The sequence below is a fragment of the Humulus lupulus genome, chromosome 1, assembly GCF_963169125.1.
Source record: "Humulus lupulus chromosome 1, drHumLupu1.1, whole genome shotgun sequence".
NCBI lineage: Eukaryota > Viridiplantae > Streptophyta > Magnoliopsida > Rosales > Cannabaceae > Humulus > Humulus lupulus.
Genome location: NC_084793.1, coordinates 265,728,829 through 265,745,880, shown reverse-complemented (window position 1 = coordinate 265,745,880; position 17,052 = coordinate 265,728,829). Strand labels below are relative to the sequence as shown.

The 17,052-nt window shown below is 34.6% G+C and overlaps 1 protein-coding gene across 1 annotated transcript; it reads left to right on the top strand.

The window, feature by feature from the left end:
• The first annotated feature begins 12,532 nt into the window (after positions 1-12,532).
• Positions 12,533-14,446, top strand: LOC133832751 (uncharacterized). The gene is made up of 6 exons (XM_062263059.1): positions 12,533-12,745; positions 12,837-12,929; positions 13,020-13,130; positions 13,224-13,336; positions 13,420-13,903; positions 13,989-14,446. Exons 1-6 carry the CDS (start codon positions 12,566-12,568, stop codon positions 14,346-14,348), a joined length of 1,341 nt encoding a protein of 446 aa, XP_062119043.1. The 5' UTR covers positions 12,533-12,565; the 3' UTR covers positions 14,349-14,446.
• The last annotated feature ends 2,606 nt before the right edge of the window (positions 14,447-17,052 follow it).

Below are 17,052 nucleotides of genomic sequence, written 5' to 3'. Positions count from 1 at the left end.
CTTTTCTACTAAAAAATGATGTCAGAATCTGGTGGGATCTGGTGGAGCAAAATCACGATATCACCACCATGACTTGGGCCAGATTTGTGGAGCTGTTTCACAAAAAGTACTACAACTCGGCAGTCATCACTACAAGGGTGGAAGAATTTGCCAGCCTAAAACAGGGCAATTTGTTGATAGTCGAGTACGCTCGACAATTTGATCGGCTAGCAAAGTTTGCACCAGAGTTAGTCCCAAACGACTACTTGAGGGTAACCAAGTTCTCTAGAGGACTAAGACCAAAGATCGAATTAGGGGTCAAGTTGGCAAACCCAGGAACCACTTCTTACGCTGATACACTAAAAATGGCTATAGAGGTGGAAAGGCTCCAAGAAAATGTTAGCAAGGAGGAGGCAAGCAAGTCAGAACCCAAGCAGTAGAATCAGACTCAAAATGGTTGAAACCACAACAACCAGCATAACAATAATGGGCAGAAAGGAAAGCATCCTAAAAATAAGCAGACTGACGCTGACAAAAGAGCATGGACCAATAATGGTAAAAGCAAGTCAGATTTTTTGGAATACCCTCAGTGCTCCAAGTGCTAAAAAAGACATACTGGAGAGTGCAGTGCAAACAGAAAGGGTTGCTACAATTATGGCTAAGAAGGTCATCAACAAAGAGAATGTTTGCAGCTCAAAGCAGAAGAGAAGAAAGATAACAAGATGGTTCCAACTAGAGTCTTCGCTTTGACCCAGGGAGAAGTCGAAACTAGTAACAAGGTGGTCACAGGTCAGCTTCCTACCCTCGATAATATATGTTCAATATTGTTTGATTCGTGAGAAACACACTCGTATATCTCATTAGGAATGATAGAGAAATTAGACAAACCTTGTCAAAGATTTAGAAATAGGCTTGTTACGGAACTGCCTTCGGGTGAAATCATTCTATCATCATGGATAGTACGAGGAGTACCGATCAAAGTTGAGGGCACGAAGCTAGAAGGAGACATGATAGAGCTAGATATCAAGGATTTTGACGTAATATTGGGCATGGACTGGCTAGCAAGACATGGCGCAACCATCGACTGTCGACGCAAGCAAGTGACGTTCGAAATCCCTTAGGGTTAGAAACTATGTTTTATCGGAAATGTTTCAAGACTACCGACACCACTTATCTCATCTCTCAAGGCTCAGAGGATGATAGAGAAAGGATGTCACACATTCTTAGCAAGCGTCATAGATGTGGCACAAGAAACACCATTAAAGGTTGAAGATGTCTGCATTATAAAAGAATTTCCAAAGATATTTTTTGATGACTTACCAGGGTTACCCCTTCTTGGGAAATTGACTTCACAATCGAACTAGTACTAGGAACCGAGCCTATCTCAAAGGCACCATACCGGATGCCACCTACCGAACTCAAGGAGTTAAAAATGCAGTTACAAGAGCTCTTAGACTTGGGATTCATCAAACCAAGCCATTTGCCATGGGGGCACCAGTTCTATTTGTGAAGAAGAAGGATGGAAGCAATCAGATGTGTATCGATTATTGTGAGCTGAACAAGGTGACAATTAAGAACAAGTACCCACTACCTCGGATCGATGACTTATATCATCAACTCCTAGGAACGATTGTATTTTCAAAGATTGATCTATAGTCTGGTTATCACCAGCTCAAGGTAAGGGAAGAAGGTATACCAAAGATGGCTTTTAGGACTCGATACGGACTTTACGAGTTCCTAGTTATGTCTTTTGGTCTTACCAATGCTCCAACCGCATTTATAGAATTAATGAACCGGGTCTTCAATGATTACCTAGAAAAATTCATCATGGTATTCATTGACAATATATTGGTGTACTCTAAGGATGAAGTCGAGCACGAGAAACACTTAAGACTGACCATGCTACGACTAAAAGAGCACCAACTTTACGCCAAGTTCAAGAAATGTGAATTTTTTCTATCACAAGTAGCGTTCCTCGGGCACATAGTATCCAAGGATGGATTCGCAGTAGACCCAACTAAAGTAGAGGCTGTCAAGGATTGGCCAAGACCTAAGAATGCGTCAGAGGTTAGAAGTTTTCTTGGGCTAGCAGGATATTACCAGAAATTTGTAGAAGACTTTTCTAAGATAGCCACTTCGCTTACCAACCTGACCTGGAAACAATAGAAGTTCAACTGGATGGATAAATGTCAAGAAAGCTTCCAGTTGCTCAAAGACAAATTGTGTTCAGCACCAGTACTTTGCGTACCAACACCCAACGACAAGTTTGTAGTATTCTATGACACATCCAAACAAAGGTTGGGCTGCGTGCTGATGCAAAATGATAAGGTGATAGCCTACGCCTCAAGACAGTTGAAGGAATACGAACAACGCTATCCAACACGTGATATGGAGTTGACAGCGTGGTCTTCGCATTGCAAATCTGGTGCCACTATCTATATGGAGAACGATGTGAGATTTATACGGACCATAAAAGCTTAAAATAATTCTTCACGCAAAAGGAGCTCAATACAAGGCAACATAGGTGGTTGGAACTAGTAAAGGACTATGACTGTGAAATTCTATACCACCCAGGAAAAGGCGAATGTAGTTGCAGATGCGTTAAGTCGGAAGAATTATGGAAGTCTGGCAGCATTATATGGAATTGAGAAGCCGCTACAGCAAGAGCTGATTAATGCCGCGATAGAAATAGTCATGGGTCAATTGGCTAACTTGTCCATCCAATCGAGTTTACTAGAGGATATACTGATCAGGCAAAGGCATGATGACACACTATTATCACATATGGCTGCAGTCAAAGAAGGCAAGACTACAAATTTCTTTATATCAGGACAGGGGTTCTTGAAATATAAAGGCCGAGTATGCGTGCCGAATGACCATGAGATTAAGATGAAGATATTAGAAGAGGCACACACTGCCCCATACTCAGTTTACCCGGGGTCTACCAAGATGACTCACGACCTTAAGGCACTATATTGGTGGTCGGGAATGAAGAAAGACGTAGCAGAGTATGTGTCCAAATGTCTAACATGTCAGCAAGTAAAGGCAGAACATCAGCGACCTGTAGGCTTATTACAACCGCTTAGTATTCCAGAATGGAAGTGGGATGACATAGCCATGGACTTCATGATAGGACTACCACAGACAAGTAAGCAACACGACTTGGCTTGGGTTGTGGTGGATAAAATCACAAAGTCAGCTCACTTCCTGTCTGTCAAGACTACGTACACTACGGACCAGAATGCAGACATTTATGTTTGAGAAATTATACGACTGCACGGAATCCCTAAGACCATAGTATCCGACAGAGGTTCGGTGTTCACATCAAGATTTTGGGGAAACTTGTAGCAAGCTATGGGTACCAAGCTAAGTCTCAGTACGATATTTCATCCTCTGACCGACAGACAGTTCGAGCGTACCATACAGATTTTAGAAGATATGTTGCGCGCTTGTGTACTAGACTTCAGAGGATCATGGAGTAAGTATTTGCCACTTATAGAGTTCTCCTACAATAATAGATACCAGTAAACGATTGGTATGGCACCCTATGAGTTAATTTATGGAAGGAAATGTCGGTTGCTGTTATATTGAGGCGAGGTAGAAGAAAGACAACTTCTTGGACCCAAGGCTGTTAGAGAGGCTCAAGACACAATGGAACTAATTAGAAAGTGTATGCTCGCTGCTCAAAGTCGACAAAAGAGTTATGCGGATGCCAAGCGACGAGATGGGGAATTCAAGGTCGAAGATCAAGTTTTCTTAAGAATATCTCCAATGAAAGGAGTGAAGCGGTTCGGGAAGAAAGGCAAACTTAGTCCCCGGTACATAGGTCTTTTTGAGATATTAGACAAGGTGGGACCAGTAGCGTATAGAATAGCCATACCGCCATCTCTAGCAGATAACCACAATGTGTTTCACATCTCGATGTTGCGTAGATATGTGATAGACCCATCCCGCGTTCTCAAGTATGATACGTTAGCACTTCAAAAAGACCTATGTTATGAGGAATGACCGGTTCGCATCCTTGAGAAGGGGTGAAGGAATTACGGTCAAAGAGGATTCCGATAGTCAAGGTCTTATGTAGTAATAGTACAGAACGGGAGGCAACGTGGGAATTGGAGGAAGACATCCGAGCACGGTATCCAGAATTGTTTGGTAAATAAATTTCGAGGACGAAATTATTTTAAGCAGGGGAGAATTGTAGCGCCTCAAAATTTTACTTAGTTAGATAGTAGTATCTTATGTTGTAGTATATTAGTTTTCGTGGATATTGGTTTAAGCTGGGAATTATTTGGAAACTCATAAAGATAGTTATGGATTTTATAAATTTAGCCTATAGTTTAGAAATATTAATTTTATCATAACGTTTAATTATTGAAGCTGGTCCTAGAAATATTATTTATTATAACCTAAGGTTTAGATAGAATAATTAAGAATGTGACATTTGTCACATGTATGTTTATTAAGGATTTAAGGATTTTAGATTAATAAAATAATCAAGGATAAACCTAGGAAGTCCAGAACCTTCCCTCAGATGCTAGGCTCTCGTATCACTCAGTCAAAGTGGTTTAAACAACTTAAAGTATGCTTAAAATGTGTAAAACGTGTTTTAGTATATCAGCGTAACTCGATATATCGCAGTTATACAGAAAACACGTCGATTTTGCATTAACGAAACCATAGAGCCTTGGGAAAATGGGGCAGGCGATTTATTGCCTATAGGGGGCGATATATCGGCTCCATCAGTCAATTTTGAAAATCCGTAGAATCCGAAGCTAGAAACAGCCCTCAACATATTGAACTTGCTCTTGAACGATTTTGACCGAGTTCTGAGCATTTGTTGAGCGGAAAATCCCATTTTTATTCATTTATTTATTCATTTTAAAGGGATTTAGTTTCACTTCTTGAACTCTATAAATAGAACCCCTCACTTAGCCATTTTCATCATCTTTCTGTAGTGTCCCAGAATTTTACTTAGCTAGATAGTAGTAGTAGTAGTAGTAGTAGTTAGCATAGTTTGTAGTATGTTAGTTGTCGTGGATTTTGGTTCAACCCGAGACTTAGTTGGAAACTCATAGCAACAGTTATGGATTCTATAAGTTTAACCTATAATTTAGAAATATTAATTATAACATAAGGTTTGATTAATATTGCTGGTCTTAGAAATATTATTTATTATAACCTAAGGTTTAGATAGAATTATTAAGAGCATGATACTTGTCATAATCATGTTTATTAAGGATTTAAGTATTTTTCATGAATAGTTTAATTAAAAGAAAGATCTAGAAGCTCTAGAGCCTTCCATGTAAAGAACGCCCTAAGCTAATACTTATAAAACATTCGCATATCAAAGTTTGTAAAAGAATACCACTCATTATCAAGGTTTCAGTGGGGACTTGCTTAAAACCATGCAAGTTGGCGCCATTAGTTTTAAAAGAAAACATAAATTTTTATGCAAAGTTTAAAAGAAACAAAATCAAATAACTGAGTCCCACTGATAATTTAGGAAAGTCTCTTAAACAAAACATAATTTAAATGGCATTCTACGATGATCATTTTTCCGTCCATAGGATTACCCCACGCCATACACCCCATGATGAAAGAACTCCTCACGTCACCACGCGTGCCATAAAGAAATCCTATTTGCTACCTGGAAGGAAAGTAAGGGGGTGAGCTAAAAGCCCAGTAAGGAAGTACAAACAAATAAGCAAGTAAGAATACAACAAATACAAACACTAACATTCATTTAAAACATCATGGTATATCATAACATAATCGTAACATATCATCATATCATAACATAATCGTAACATATCATCATATCATAACATAATCGTAACATATCATCACATCATAACATAATCGTAACATATCATCATATCATAACACAATCGTAACATATCATCATATCACAATCATACAGCATACATGATGAGCATGGATCGCTAGTTGTCCATGTCACCCTATGAGGTAAACAGGAGATCTCTGGTCCTTGAATAACCTCGGCGCGTCCGCCCTAGGAGTTACGTCTCAATGTCCTTAGTAACTCGTTCGATGTATCTGACATCGTAATCTGTTTGATGTATCTAACATCATAATCTGTTTGATGTATCTAACATCGTAACTTGTTTGATGTATCTAACATCCATACACATATCACATTCAACATATCATCACATTATGGCATTCATATTTCATAACAATTCATTCATACAACAGTCTTACCATTCATAGCATAAAATCATAGAATCTATTTAACTTCCTTACCTCAGGTCCAAGCTAAGAAATTTCACAATCTTTCAACAAGCCTATATCATAATCAAAATAACATTTCTTAGGTTCATACATTTACTATTTTGCCCTTCCATACAACTCATGTGTGCATGGGTCATGCACACATAATAACCGTTACACATAACATGCAATTATTCTTAACTACACATAAAGCCATGAAAAGAATAATGCTCATTTTACCCATTTTACATGCATGATCGTTTTATAAAAACCACATAGTTGAATAATAAACATAATTTTGGACGTAAAAGTGGAGTTGCATGTAACATGCATACGTGGGAACATTGCGTAATAGAGACGTTTTCAAAAACGATAATCCTACATTTCTTACTTTTATTATTTTAAAATCAATAGACATATTACATGCTTTATTTTTCTTAAAATTTCTAAGTTGATTAAATTTCTCAAAACATTATTTTATTTTAGCTAAAAAAAAAAATATGTGACAATTTCATTTATTAATCTCAAATTACAAAGAATTAACCAAAAAGCTTGGATTTAATTAAAATACCTATTTTTAATATGTTTCTTTAGAAAAAATAAATTTTATCACTGTGTTACATAAATGATGTGAGAAAATATATTTTTAAGTGTGGAAAAATATATTTTTATTTAAATTATTTAAGACTTAGTTTTATATAACATAAATCCATATGTGACAATTAAATAACCATTTTTAACACTACTAGAAATATATGTTTTTACTTCGGTTTTTATAGTGAGCATACAAAAAAAGCGAAGTAAAAACGTTTTCAAACTCTTTTACTTCGCATTTCAAATTGGCGCTCTGAAAAAAATTACTTACTACTTCGCTTTTTTAAAAAAACGAAGTGAAAAATTCATAGTGGAGAGGGCCGTGTTTGTTTGCACAAGCCCTTATATTATGTTTAGAGGTAATAAAAATGCAAAAAACTGGCCAAACCAAACGCGGCCCTTGTGCACTTTTAACTTCGGTTTTTTGGTAAAAACCGAAGTAGAAAGTGGACTTTCCACTTCGGTTTTTACCAAAAAACCGAAGTTAAAAGTCTCCAACGGGTATAACTTAAGGACCTTTAACTTCGGTTTTTTGGTAAAAACCGAAGTGGAAAGTCCACTTTCTACTTCGGTTTTTACCAAAAACCGAAGTTAAAAGTCCTTTATATGCCCATTCCCTAGACCCGAACGGTCATCTTCTCAAAACCCCTTTCCCTTCTGTGCAAAAAGAAACCCCCAAAACCTCCATTAACCACCGTGAGCCAACACCCATTTTGATTCTCCAAGCTTTTTTTTTTTGTTTTTTCTTTATTTCTTGCAATATTTCTACCCTATAAACCGAAATATAGTCCAAAAATCTTTTTTTTTTTGTTTTTTAGGGAAAAAAAGGCATTTGGCCGTGGGTTTTTTCTCCATTTGAAAGTGGTGTTTATTGCCGGATTTTGGCCGGATTTTTGACATTGCAAGGGGATTTTGAGCTTCAAAACAGGTATAGATTACTAAAATGTGGTTTTGATGATAATTTTTTAATTTTCCATGTTTTTTTATTTTTTTTTATTATTTCGAATTTAAAATTAATATAATTAATATTTTATTAATTTTTATAATTATTTGTTTATTTTGTTAGTTTAAATAATGTGATAAAAATTAGGTTTATTATAAATATATATATATGCATATTAGTTAGTTTTAGAAATTTTTACAATAGATAAATTTGTTTTTTAAATATTTGAAAAAAAATAACTTGAAGATGATCAAAGTGTTGTTCATTAGTTTCATTAACTAGTTTGATTTTTTTTATTTATTGATTTGATAATTAATTATGTAGTTTACTAATTATGTAATGTTTTAGTAGGGTCGTTGATTGAGTGGTGAACTTTGTTGTTCATTTCGGGTGGATTGAAGATTAATATTGAAGGTTAGTTATTTTTTGTATTTATATTACTATAAGATTTATGTATAAAGATAAGACTAATGTAATCATGCATATTAGATTTAGTGAAAGTTATGTTTGAAAATTAGTGAAGTAGGCTCTGGGAAATTTGCGTGCTGTGGTGATATAAGGATGAATTGATTTATGCTTGATTATTTTGTTTGTTTGTATTGTTGTTATATGAAATTTTGAAATTGCGGTATGCTATAGAAACAGAGGATACTCTGCCGAATTTTTAAAAAAATTTATAAGACTAGAAACTAATAATGATAGATTCATCTATGCTTGATTATTGTGTTTGTTTTAAATGGTTTTATAGGTAATTTTTAAATTACGGTATGCTATAGAAACAGAGGATACTCTGCCGAATTTTTTAAAAAATTTATAAGACTAGAACCTAATAATGATGGATTCATATATGCTTGATTATTGTGTTTGTTTGTATTGATTTTATAGGTAATTATGAAATTACGGTATGCTATAGAAACAGAGGATACTCTGCCGAATTTTTTTAAAAATTTATAAGACTAGAACCTAATATAAGTTTTTTTTCTAACTTATTAGGAATTGAATATTGTTATTAGTATGGATAAATCATGGATGCTTGAGAGGAGAGAAACATCACAATTTCAAGATGGATTCAACAAATTTTTAGAGTTTTGCCTAAAGAATTGTAGTGATCCACAAAAAATTCGTTGTCCTTGTATCGATTGTGGTAATGGAGTAAAGGGGAATATTACCATGATAAAGGATCATGTATTTTGTCGGGGATTTGATATGAGTTATAGTAAATGGTATTGGCATGGAGAATTATTAAATGATGACCCATATCCATTAGGTAGGCGAGGTGTAGATGATTTTGAGAGTAATGATTTTGATGATCATCCTATAGAATTGCTTGATGAAGCACAAGAAGAGTTTTTTCATAATCCAGAAAAATTTGATAGTATGGTTAGAGATGCAGACAGACAATTGTTCAGTGGTTGCAATAAACTAAGATTTCCCACAATGGTTAAATTTTATAACATAAAAGCAGAAAATGGAGTTAGTGATAAGTGTTTCAGTCAATTTTTAGCTGCATTCAAGGAGATTTTGCCGCTAGAAAATTGTTTTCCGGAGTCTACATATGAAGTAAAGAAAACATTAAGTTTGATAGGGTTGAAGTATGAGAAGATTCATGCATGTCCGAATGATTGTATTTTATATCGTAAGGAGTATGCAGACATGGACGCTTGCCCAGAATGTGGTTTATCACGGTACAAACCTAACAAAAGTAAAGAGATTAGGAAACTTATTCCTCAGAAAGTGCTATGGTACTTACCTTTGATTTCGCGGCTGAAGCGATTATATCGAAGTGCAGAACACTCTAAGAACTTAATATGGCACGAGACTGGACGAGTGAAAGATGGTAAACTCCGGCATCCTGCAGATTCACAGGCCTGGAAGAAGGTAGATTATATCAATCCAGAATTCAAAAATGAACCAAGACATCTTCGTCTTGGTTTAGCTGCTGATGGAGTAAACCCGCATAGATCTCTTAGTAGTAGGCATAGTTCATGGCCTGTCTTCCTGGTTATGTACAATCTTTCTCCTTGGTTGGTGATGAAAAGGAAGTTCATGATGCTTTCATTAATGATTTCGGGCCCAAAACAACCAGGACATGATATCGATGTTTACTTGGCACCATTAATTGATGATTTGAAAGAGTTGTATGAAAATGGTGTTGAGGCATATGATGGTTTTAAAAAAGAAGTGTTTAATTTGAAAGCGGTGTTGTTATGGACTGTTAATGATTTTCCAGCATATGGTAACCTATCAGGTTTAAGCACAAAAGGTTACCAAGCTTGTCCAATTTGTTGCACCAACACAAGGGCCCGTCGCTTGTCAAATGGACGCAAAATGTGTTATATGGGTCATAGACGATATTTGCATTTAAGTCATCCTGACAGAAATAAAAAAAAAGCATTTGACGGTACTGTGGAACGAGACATTGCTCCTTTGCCATTGTCAGGTGAGCAAATTCTTAAGGAAGTAGAAAAAGTTGACTTTAGGTATGGGAAGAAGAATAAAAACAAAAAAGTCAATGGATGTTTTCAAAGAAAATCAATTTTCTTTCAACTTCCTTACAGGAAAGATTTACTCGTTAGACATTGCTTGGATGTCATGCACATAGAAAAAAATGTATGTGAAAGTATAATCGGTACATTACTTGATATCCCAGGTAAAACCAAAGATGGTTTGTCTAGTCGTTTAGATCTTGTTGAAATGGGTATAAGACACCGCTTGGCACCTGAAGAAAAGGGGGCTCGCACATATTTGCCTCCTGCTTGTTTTACATTGTCTAAAGAAGAGAAGCAAGCCGTATGTCAATCATTGGCAGGGATGAAAGTGCCTGATGGTTACTCATCGAATGTTCGAAACTTGGTGTCTATGGAAGATTTGAAGTTAATTGGAATGAAATCACATGATTGTCATATATTAATGCAACAATTACTTCCAATTGCCATTCGGTCAGTTTTACCAAAAAAAGTTAGAGATAGTGTGACAAGTGTGTGCATCTTCTTTAATCAACTATGCGGAAAAGAATTGGAAATGAAGAAGTTGAATGCATTGCATGATGAAATAGTTGAAACCTTATGCAAGCTTGAAAAATATTTTCCACCATCATTTTTTGACATCATGATACATTTGATGGTCCATTTAGTAAGAGAAGCCAAGTTGTGTGGGCCAGTTTGGGCGAGATGGATGTATCCATTTGAAAGGAATATGAAGGTGTTGAAAGGATATGTACGTAATCACCATCGCCCTGAAGCTTGTATGGTTGAGTGTTATTTAGCTGAAGAAGCTGTGGAATTTTGTTCAGAGTACATGGTTGGAATCGACACAATCGGAATTAGCAAACCACGGAATAACTCGGATGGAGTTGATAGAGGATTACGAGGGAAAGGAACAGTAGTGACCATATCTCGTGCAGAATTAGATCAAGCTCATTTAGTTGTGTTGGAAAACAATCCCGAAGTTCAACCCTATATAACGTAAGTTATAGATTTAATAAACATTATACTCATTTTTATGTATAATTGAAATTTTAATATGTTGTATTTTGTATTGTAGTGAGCACATGGAGTTATTACAATCAATGATTCCCAACAAGGTTAAAAATAAACAGAAATGGATTATAGATGAGCACAATAAAACATTTAGTCGATGGTTGAAAAATATTATTCTAGCAAGGTTGGGAGAAGAAAACCATGGAGTGTCGACAGAGTTAAAACGCATATCATTTGGACCAAGTGTTCATGTAATAAAGCACAATGCTTACATTGTTGGAGGAAAACGATTTCACACAAAGTCACGAGATGATGCTCGAATGGTTCAAAATAGTGGAGTAAGTATTGTGGCAGAAGCAGTGCATTTCGCTAGTGCAAAAGACAATAATCCAGTTGCTGGTACTATGGCATATTATGGGGTTGTTGAAGAAATATGGGAACTTGATTATTCCTTATTTCAAATTCCTCTGCTCAAGTGTTCTTGGGTGGACAACAATGTTGGGGTTAGAATTGATGAACTTGGATTCACTTTGGTTGATTTAAGTAAGAAAGGTCACAAGAATGATCCTTTCATCATGGCTACCCAAGCAAAACAAGTGTTTTACATAACTGATCCTGCTGATGATAAATGGTCAGTTGTTTTACGAACCCCAGAAAGGCAGTTTATAGAAGATGAAAATGACGAAGAAAACGATAATTTGTTCCATGACAATTTTATTGTTGGACAACCAATACATGAGCAAGTTGAGAAAATCCATGATTTCCATGAAGTTGATGATGATGGGGAATATATTAGAAATGATATTAGAGACGGAATATGGGTAGATTGTGGATCAACCAAGAAAAGAAAAAAGAAAAGAAAATGTGTCCAGTGAGTAATGTATTCATTTTTATGTTAAATATGTATTTATTTATGTCATAATTGTAACGTTAATTCTTGTTTATGTGCAGATGACAATTTCTGAAGGGGAGAACACACCAAATAGGCGAGGCCCAACAAAGAAGAACAATATCAATAATCAAAAAGCTAAGGGAATAAAGAGAAATATTCAGTTTAATGATAAAGGTCAACCTATAGGGAAAGCATATAGTGAGATGCAATCGTACCTTGGAGTTAAAACTAGGAGAACGGTCTCTCTCAATTATAAGGATTGGAGACAAGTCCCACAAGAATTGAAGAATAGAATATGGGAGGATGTATATGTAAGAAAATATTTTATGAATATTTTAATTACTTTAATATATTGATCATTTTCATGAATTACTTTGCATTTCATTAATCATTTTCTTTCTATTTCAGGGTGCCTTTAACATTCCAGAAAATTGGAAACCAGAATTAATGAAAAGTGCGGGAAGAATGATGAGAGATTTTAAGACCAACATCACTAGTGACTACATCTACCCTTTGGCAGAAGACGGTCTGATAGATGAACTCCAAATCCTTCCTAAGAAATATCCAGAACTTGACCTAGAAGATTGGAGGACATTTGTTAGCCACCGTTTATCTCCTGAGTTTATGGTACTATTGTGTATATCTATTATGTATATGATTTATTAGTTTTGAAATACTAATAATTTCTTAAAAACTTATTGTTACCTATTTAATGTAGGCTTTGCGGGAAGCACAACGTGAAAGATCTCTCAAATATACTTCGAGGCATCGTACATCTCGTAGAGGGCTTGCCAATGTTAGAGAGGACCTGGTAAGTAATTCACATCACTATTTTATAACTGTCAACTTGTTATGAAGAATATTGCACTCACCAACTTTAATTAATTGTTGTATGTTGTAGAAAACTGAACTAGGTGTGGCAGATGTAGAACGGTACCAAGTATGGATAAGAGCACGAGAAAAGAGGAAGGTTCTTGTTACAGATTTGGACAAACAAATTGAAGCAAGAATTGTAAGTGGTTTCAAGCAAGTATTTTAAAGTAATTTAGGAATGATAAAGTTCTTATAAGTCACTAATATAAGTGACCACTGGTTTGTTCCACAGAATGAGCTGAAAGAAAAAGTTAGTAGTGGAGAAATCATTGCAAAGGGTCGGAATGACATATTAACGCAAGCTTTAGGGACACCTGAGCACCCAGGGCGTGTTAGAGCACTTGGGTATGATATTATTTTTTATTTGTTGCATTTAACTTAATTCTATAATATTTTAGTTTTAAAATAAATTTGGTTGATTATTGTAGGTCGTTTGCGAAGATTTCGTCCGTCTTTGGAAGAAAACCAAAAATAGCAACAGAAATGGCTGATGTTGTTAGTAAGAAAGATGCAGAAATTGCGAGGCTCAAAGCAGAACTTAAAGCTTTAGAGGAGGAAAAAGCTAAACAAGCAGGTGGGTTAGATGATATGGATGAACACGACAATGATGACGAGCAGAGCGACGAAGAATACCACACACCGCACATGCAGGATGACACACCGTACATGCAGGATGTGTTACTTTGTTCGGATAATATTCATAATGTGGTGGCAGAGGGTGTTATCATTGATGGGGTGGGTCCACTGACTATTCATGGTGTCCAACTGACAGACGAATATGCGAGGGTGCGAGTCACCAAAATGTTACAAGAGGATGCTGAAATCCCATGTTCTGTTGGGGAGATACAATATGTTCGAGATACTTATGACACATTTCTTCCTTGGCCAAAAGATTTAATTATGACTGACCAGGTATAAACGAATTCTTTAATTTGTTACCTATTAAAATATTTTTTGGTCCAGTATTTTAATATTATTTTAACTTGATGTTGTGTAGGGTCCTCTAAGAAAGAAACCTCCTATGTCAAAAAGTTCATCCAAGGATATGTCAAAACCTCCTATGACTAGCCCGCATCTGTCATCAGCTGGGTCTCACATCAATCCAGAAAACACTCTGACCGAAGGCCAACCATTTGCCGATCACATCATGAATCGCATCCATGTTAGCCTTCAGTTTATGGTGAGAGAATTTTGCAGAGTTAAGGGAATAAACTCAGTCGTCTCCATTCCAGTGGACCCAACATTCATGAATCGCGAGTCAATATTCCTAACTTCAGAGGATGTGGAACAAGTTGCTACCTTGCATATGATTGGAGGCTCAGCAATGATATTCGGATTAAGGTATCCCTTAAACTAATTCTTTGGAATGATAGGAATTTAGAATCAGTTATGAGTACTGCTCTGTGATCTGTTGAAAATTTTCATAGACATTGAATGTTTACAGGTTTGGGAAGTCCTATTTATAGGGGAAACTGTGCCGAAATTTTTCAAAATATTTAACACTAAAGAAAATTTTGCAGATGCATTTGGGAGTCTCTATTTCCAAATCAGCGTGTCTATTACAAGTTTTATGACATTGAACGTCTTAGCATTAATAATGTTAACGATGTAGAGCGATCAACCATTGACTTGGCGAATTGGTTGATGACCATGGATAGAGTTGGTCAACTTTACTTTATACCTTGGAACATACGGTAAGAAATAGTGTAAATTTTTTTTATTTGATTAGTCATATATTAAAAATTTAATTATTTTACTTAACATACGCTTCTTATTTTAGGGAACATTGGATGTTGGTGATTGCTATGCCAAAAGGAAAAATCGTGTTCTTAGATCCATTGAAATCACACAAACGTCCAGAAGAAATTGATTCAATGATAATGAGGTAAGTTTTAAAATTTTTAAAATATTTCTTAATATGCAACAAATATTACATGTTACTACATTTTAATAACTTTTGTTAATAATTTTCTTTTTAAATAGTGCATATTATAGAGCTTCTTCCAATGCATTACTCGGCAATCCCACAAAGATATTCAATGTTACATGTCCAAGACAACCACAAAGTCATGAATGTGGTTTTTATGTCTTGAAGTACATTAGAGATCTTGTACGGGCATCAAATGCAATGACTACCCTAAAAGAAAAAGTAAGTTCATTTTTTATAATTTATTTGCTATCGATAATCTATGAAATTAATTTATATTTATTAATTTTACAGTTTGGTGGGAAGACGCAATATTGTGAGATTGCAGACCTCTTGCCAATCCAACACGAATGGTTAGCCAAATTGATACCATACATTTATCAGTAAGCCTATTTTTGTTTAGTTGTAAGTTTAGTATTTTGTAAATGTATTAATGTTAAGGCTATGTAAATGTATTAATGTTAAGGCTAGTTATCTTACTTAAGTACTTGTATTTTATATGTTTATGCACAACATTTTTAATTAATAAAAGTTATCATATATTTATTCAAAAAAATTTCTTAACCAATTTCAATTGTAAAAATATATATAATTGTAATATTATATAATTAAATTGTTGAAAAATAATTAGGCAAAAAAAAAAAATATTAATTAGATCAATTAAATAAAATCAGGCCAAAATATATATATATTTATATAAAAATAGAAACCATCCATTTAAAAATAATTAGAAACATATATTAAATAAAAAATGCGGGCACTTTCTACTTCGGTTTTTAGGTAAAACCGAAGTAAAATGTACACTTTCTACTTCGGTTTTACCTAAGAACCGAAGTAGAAAGTCCCCTTTTACTTCGGTTCTTAGGTAAAACCGAGGTAGAAAGTGTACATTTTACTTCGGTTTTACCTAAAAACCGAAGTAGAATCCCCACTTTCTACTTCGGTTTTACCTAAAAACCGAAGTAGAAAGTGCCCAGGATGCTAGCGTATATACACTTTCTACTTCGGTTATTAAGTAAAAACCGAAGTAGAAAGTGGGGATTCTACTTCGGTTTTTAGCTAGTTTTTACTTCGCTCCGAACTACTTCGGTTGCGAATTTTAGCGAAAACCGAAGTAAATCAAGCTTAAAAACCGAAGTAAAAGCCCTTTTTCCTTGTTGTGTAACCTTTTTAAAACAAACTTTCAGCCACCATTTATTTTATTCAAAAATCACAAATAAATAGAATCTAAATATTTTTCTCAATCAAAATAAAAGAAAGTCATAACTTATCAAAATATGCATTCATACCATTAAAAATGCCATTTTTCAATATTACCATAACTTAGGAAAATAATTCGTTCCAAAAACTCATCAAATTCATTTTAGTGAAACTCACTTCATATTTTCTTACAAAAATTCCAGCAACTATTTTTATCATTAAAAATCACCATATTCAATTTGAAAGCTCATATTTTCTCAAAAATTCAATAAAAGTTCTGTAGGTAATTATTTGAGTAAAATATCATTTTAATGGGATTTAAAATACCCCTTTTAATTTCATAAAAGTAACATAACATCAAGGACATTACTTATGCATGCAAATCATTTTTTTTATCAAACTTTTATCCAATTATTTACAAAAATCAGCAAGCTTAATTTCTCATGAGATTCATCTTTTATCCCAAAATTTCACATAAAATTATACATGTCCAAAATATCATCATACTCTTGTTATATACATAATTCTAAGAATATTACTAACATATTCACATGAAATCTTATAAAACCAATTTTTTCTATTCCATTGAATCTACACATGAAATCCAACAACAATAACCATGGCAATAACATACATAAATTCATAACACCATATCTCATGAACATGCCTTATAACAATCCTAACATATTTCTTATCATATTTCTAAAATCATCATTTACCATTTTACATAAATCAAGGATTAAAAAGATAACCATAGCAATATAAACATAACATATATCCTCATTATAACCCTATCAAATCCATTCCCTCAATCATACCCATGAACCCTTTTTAAACAAATCATATTCTCAAAAATATACAAATCATAATCATCAATCCTACAATAATCAACCATTAGCATCACCATCAAAAACCTCAAAGATAAACCCATCAA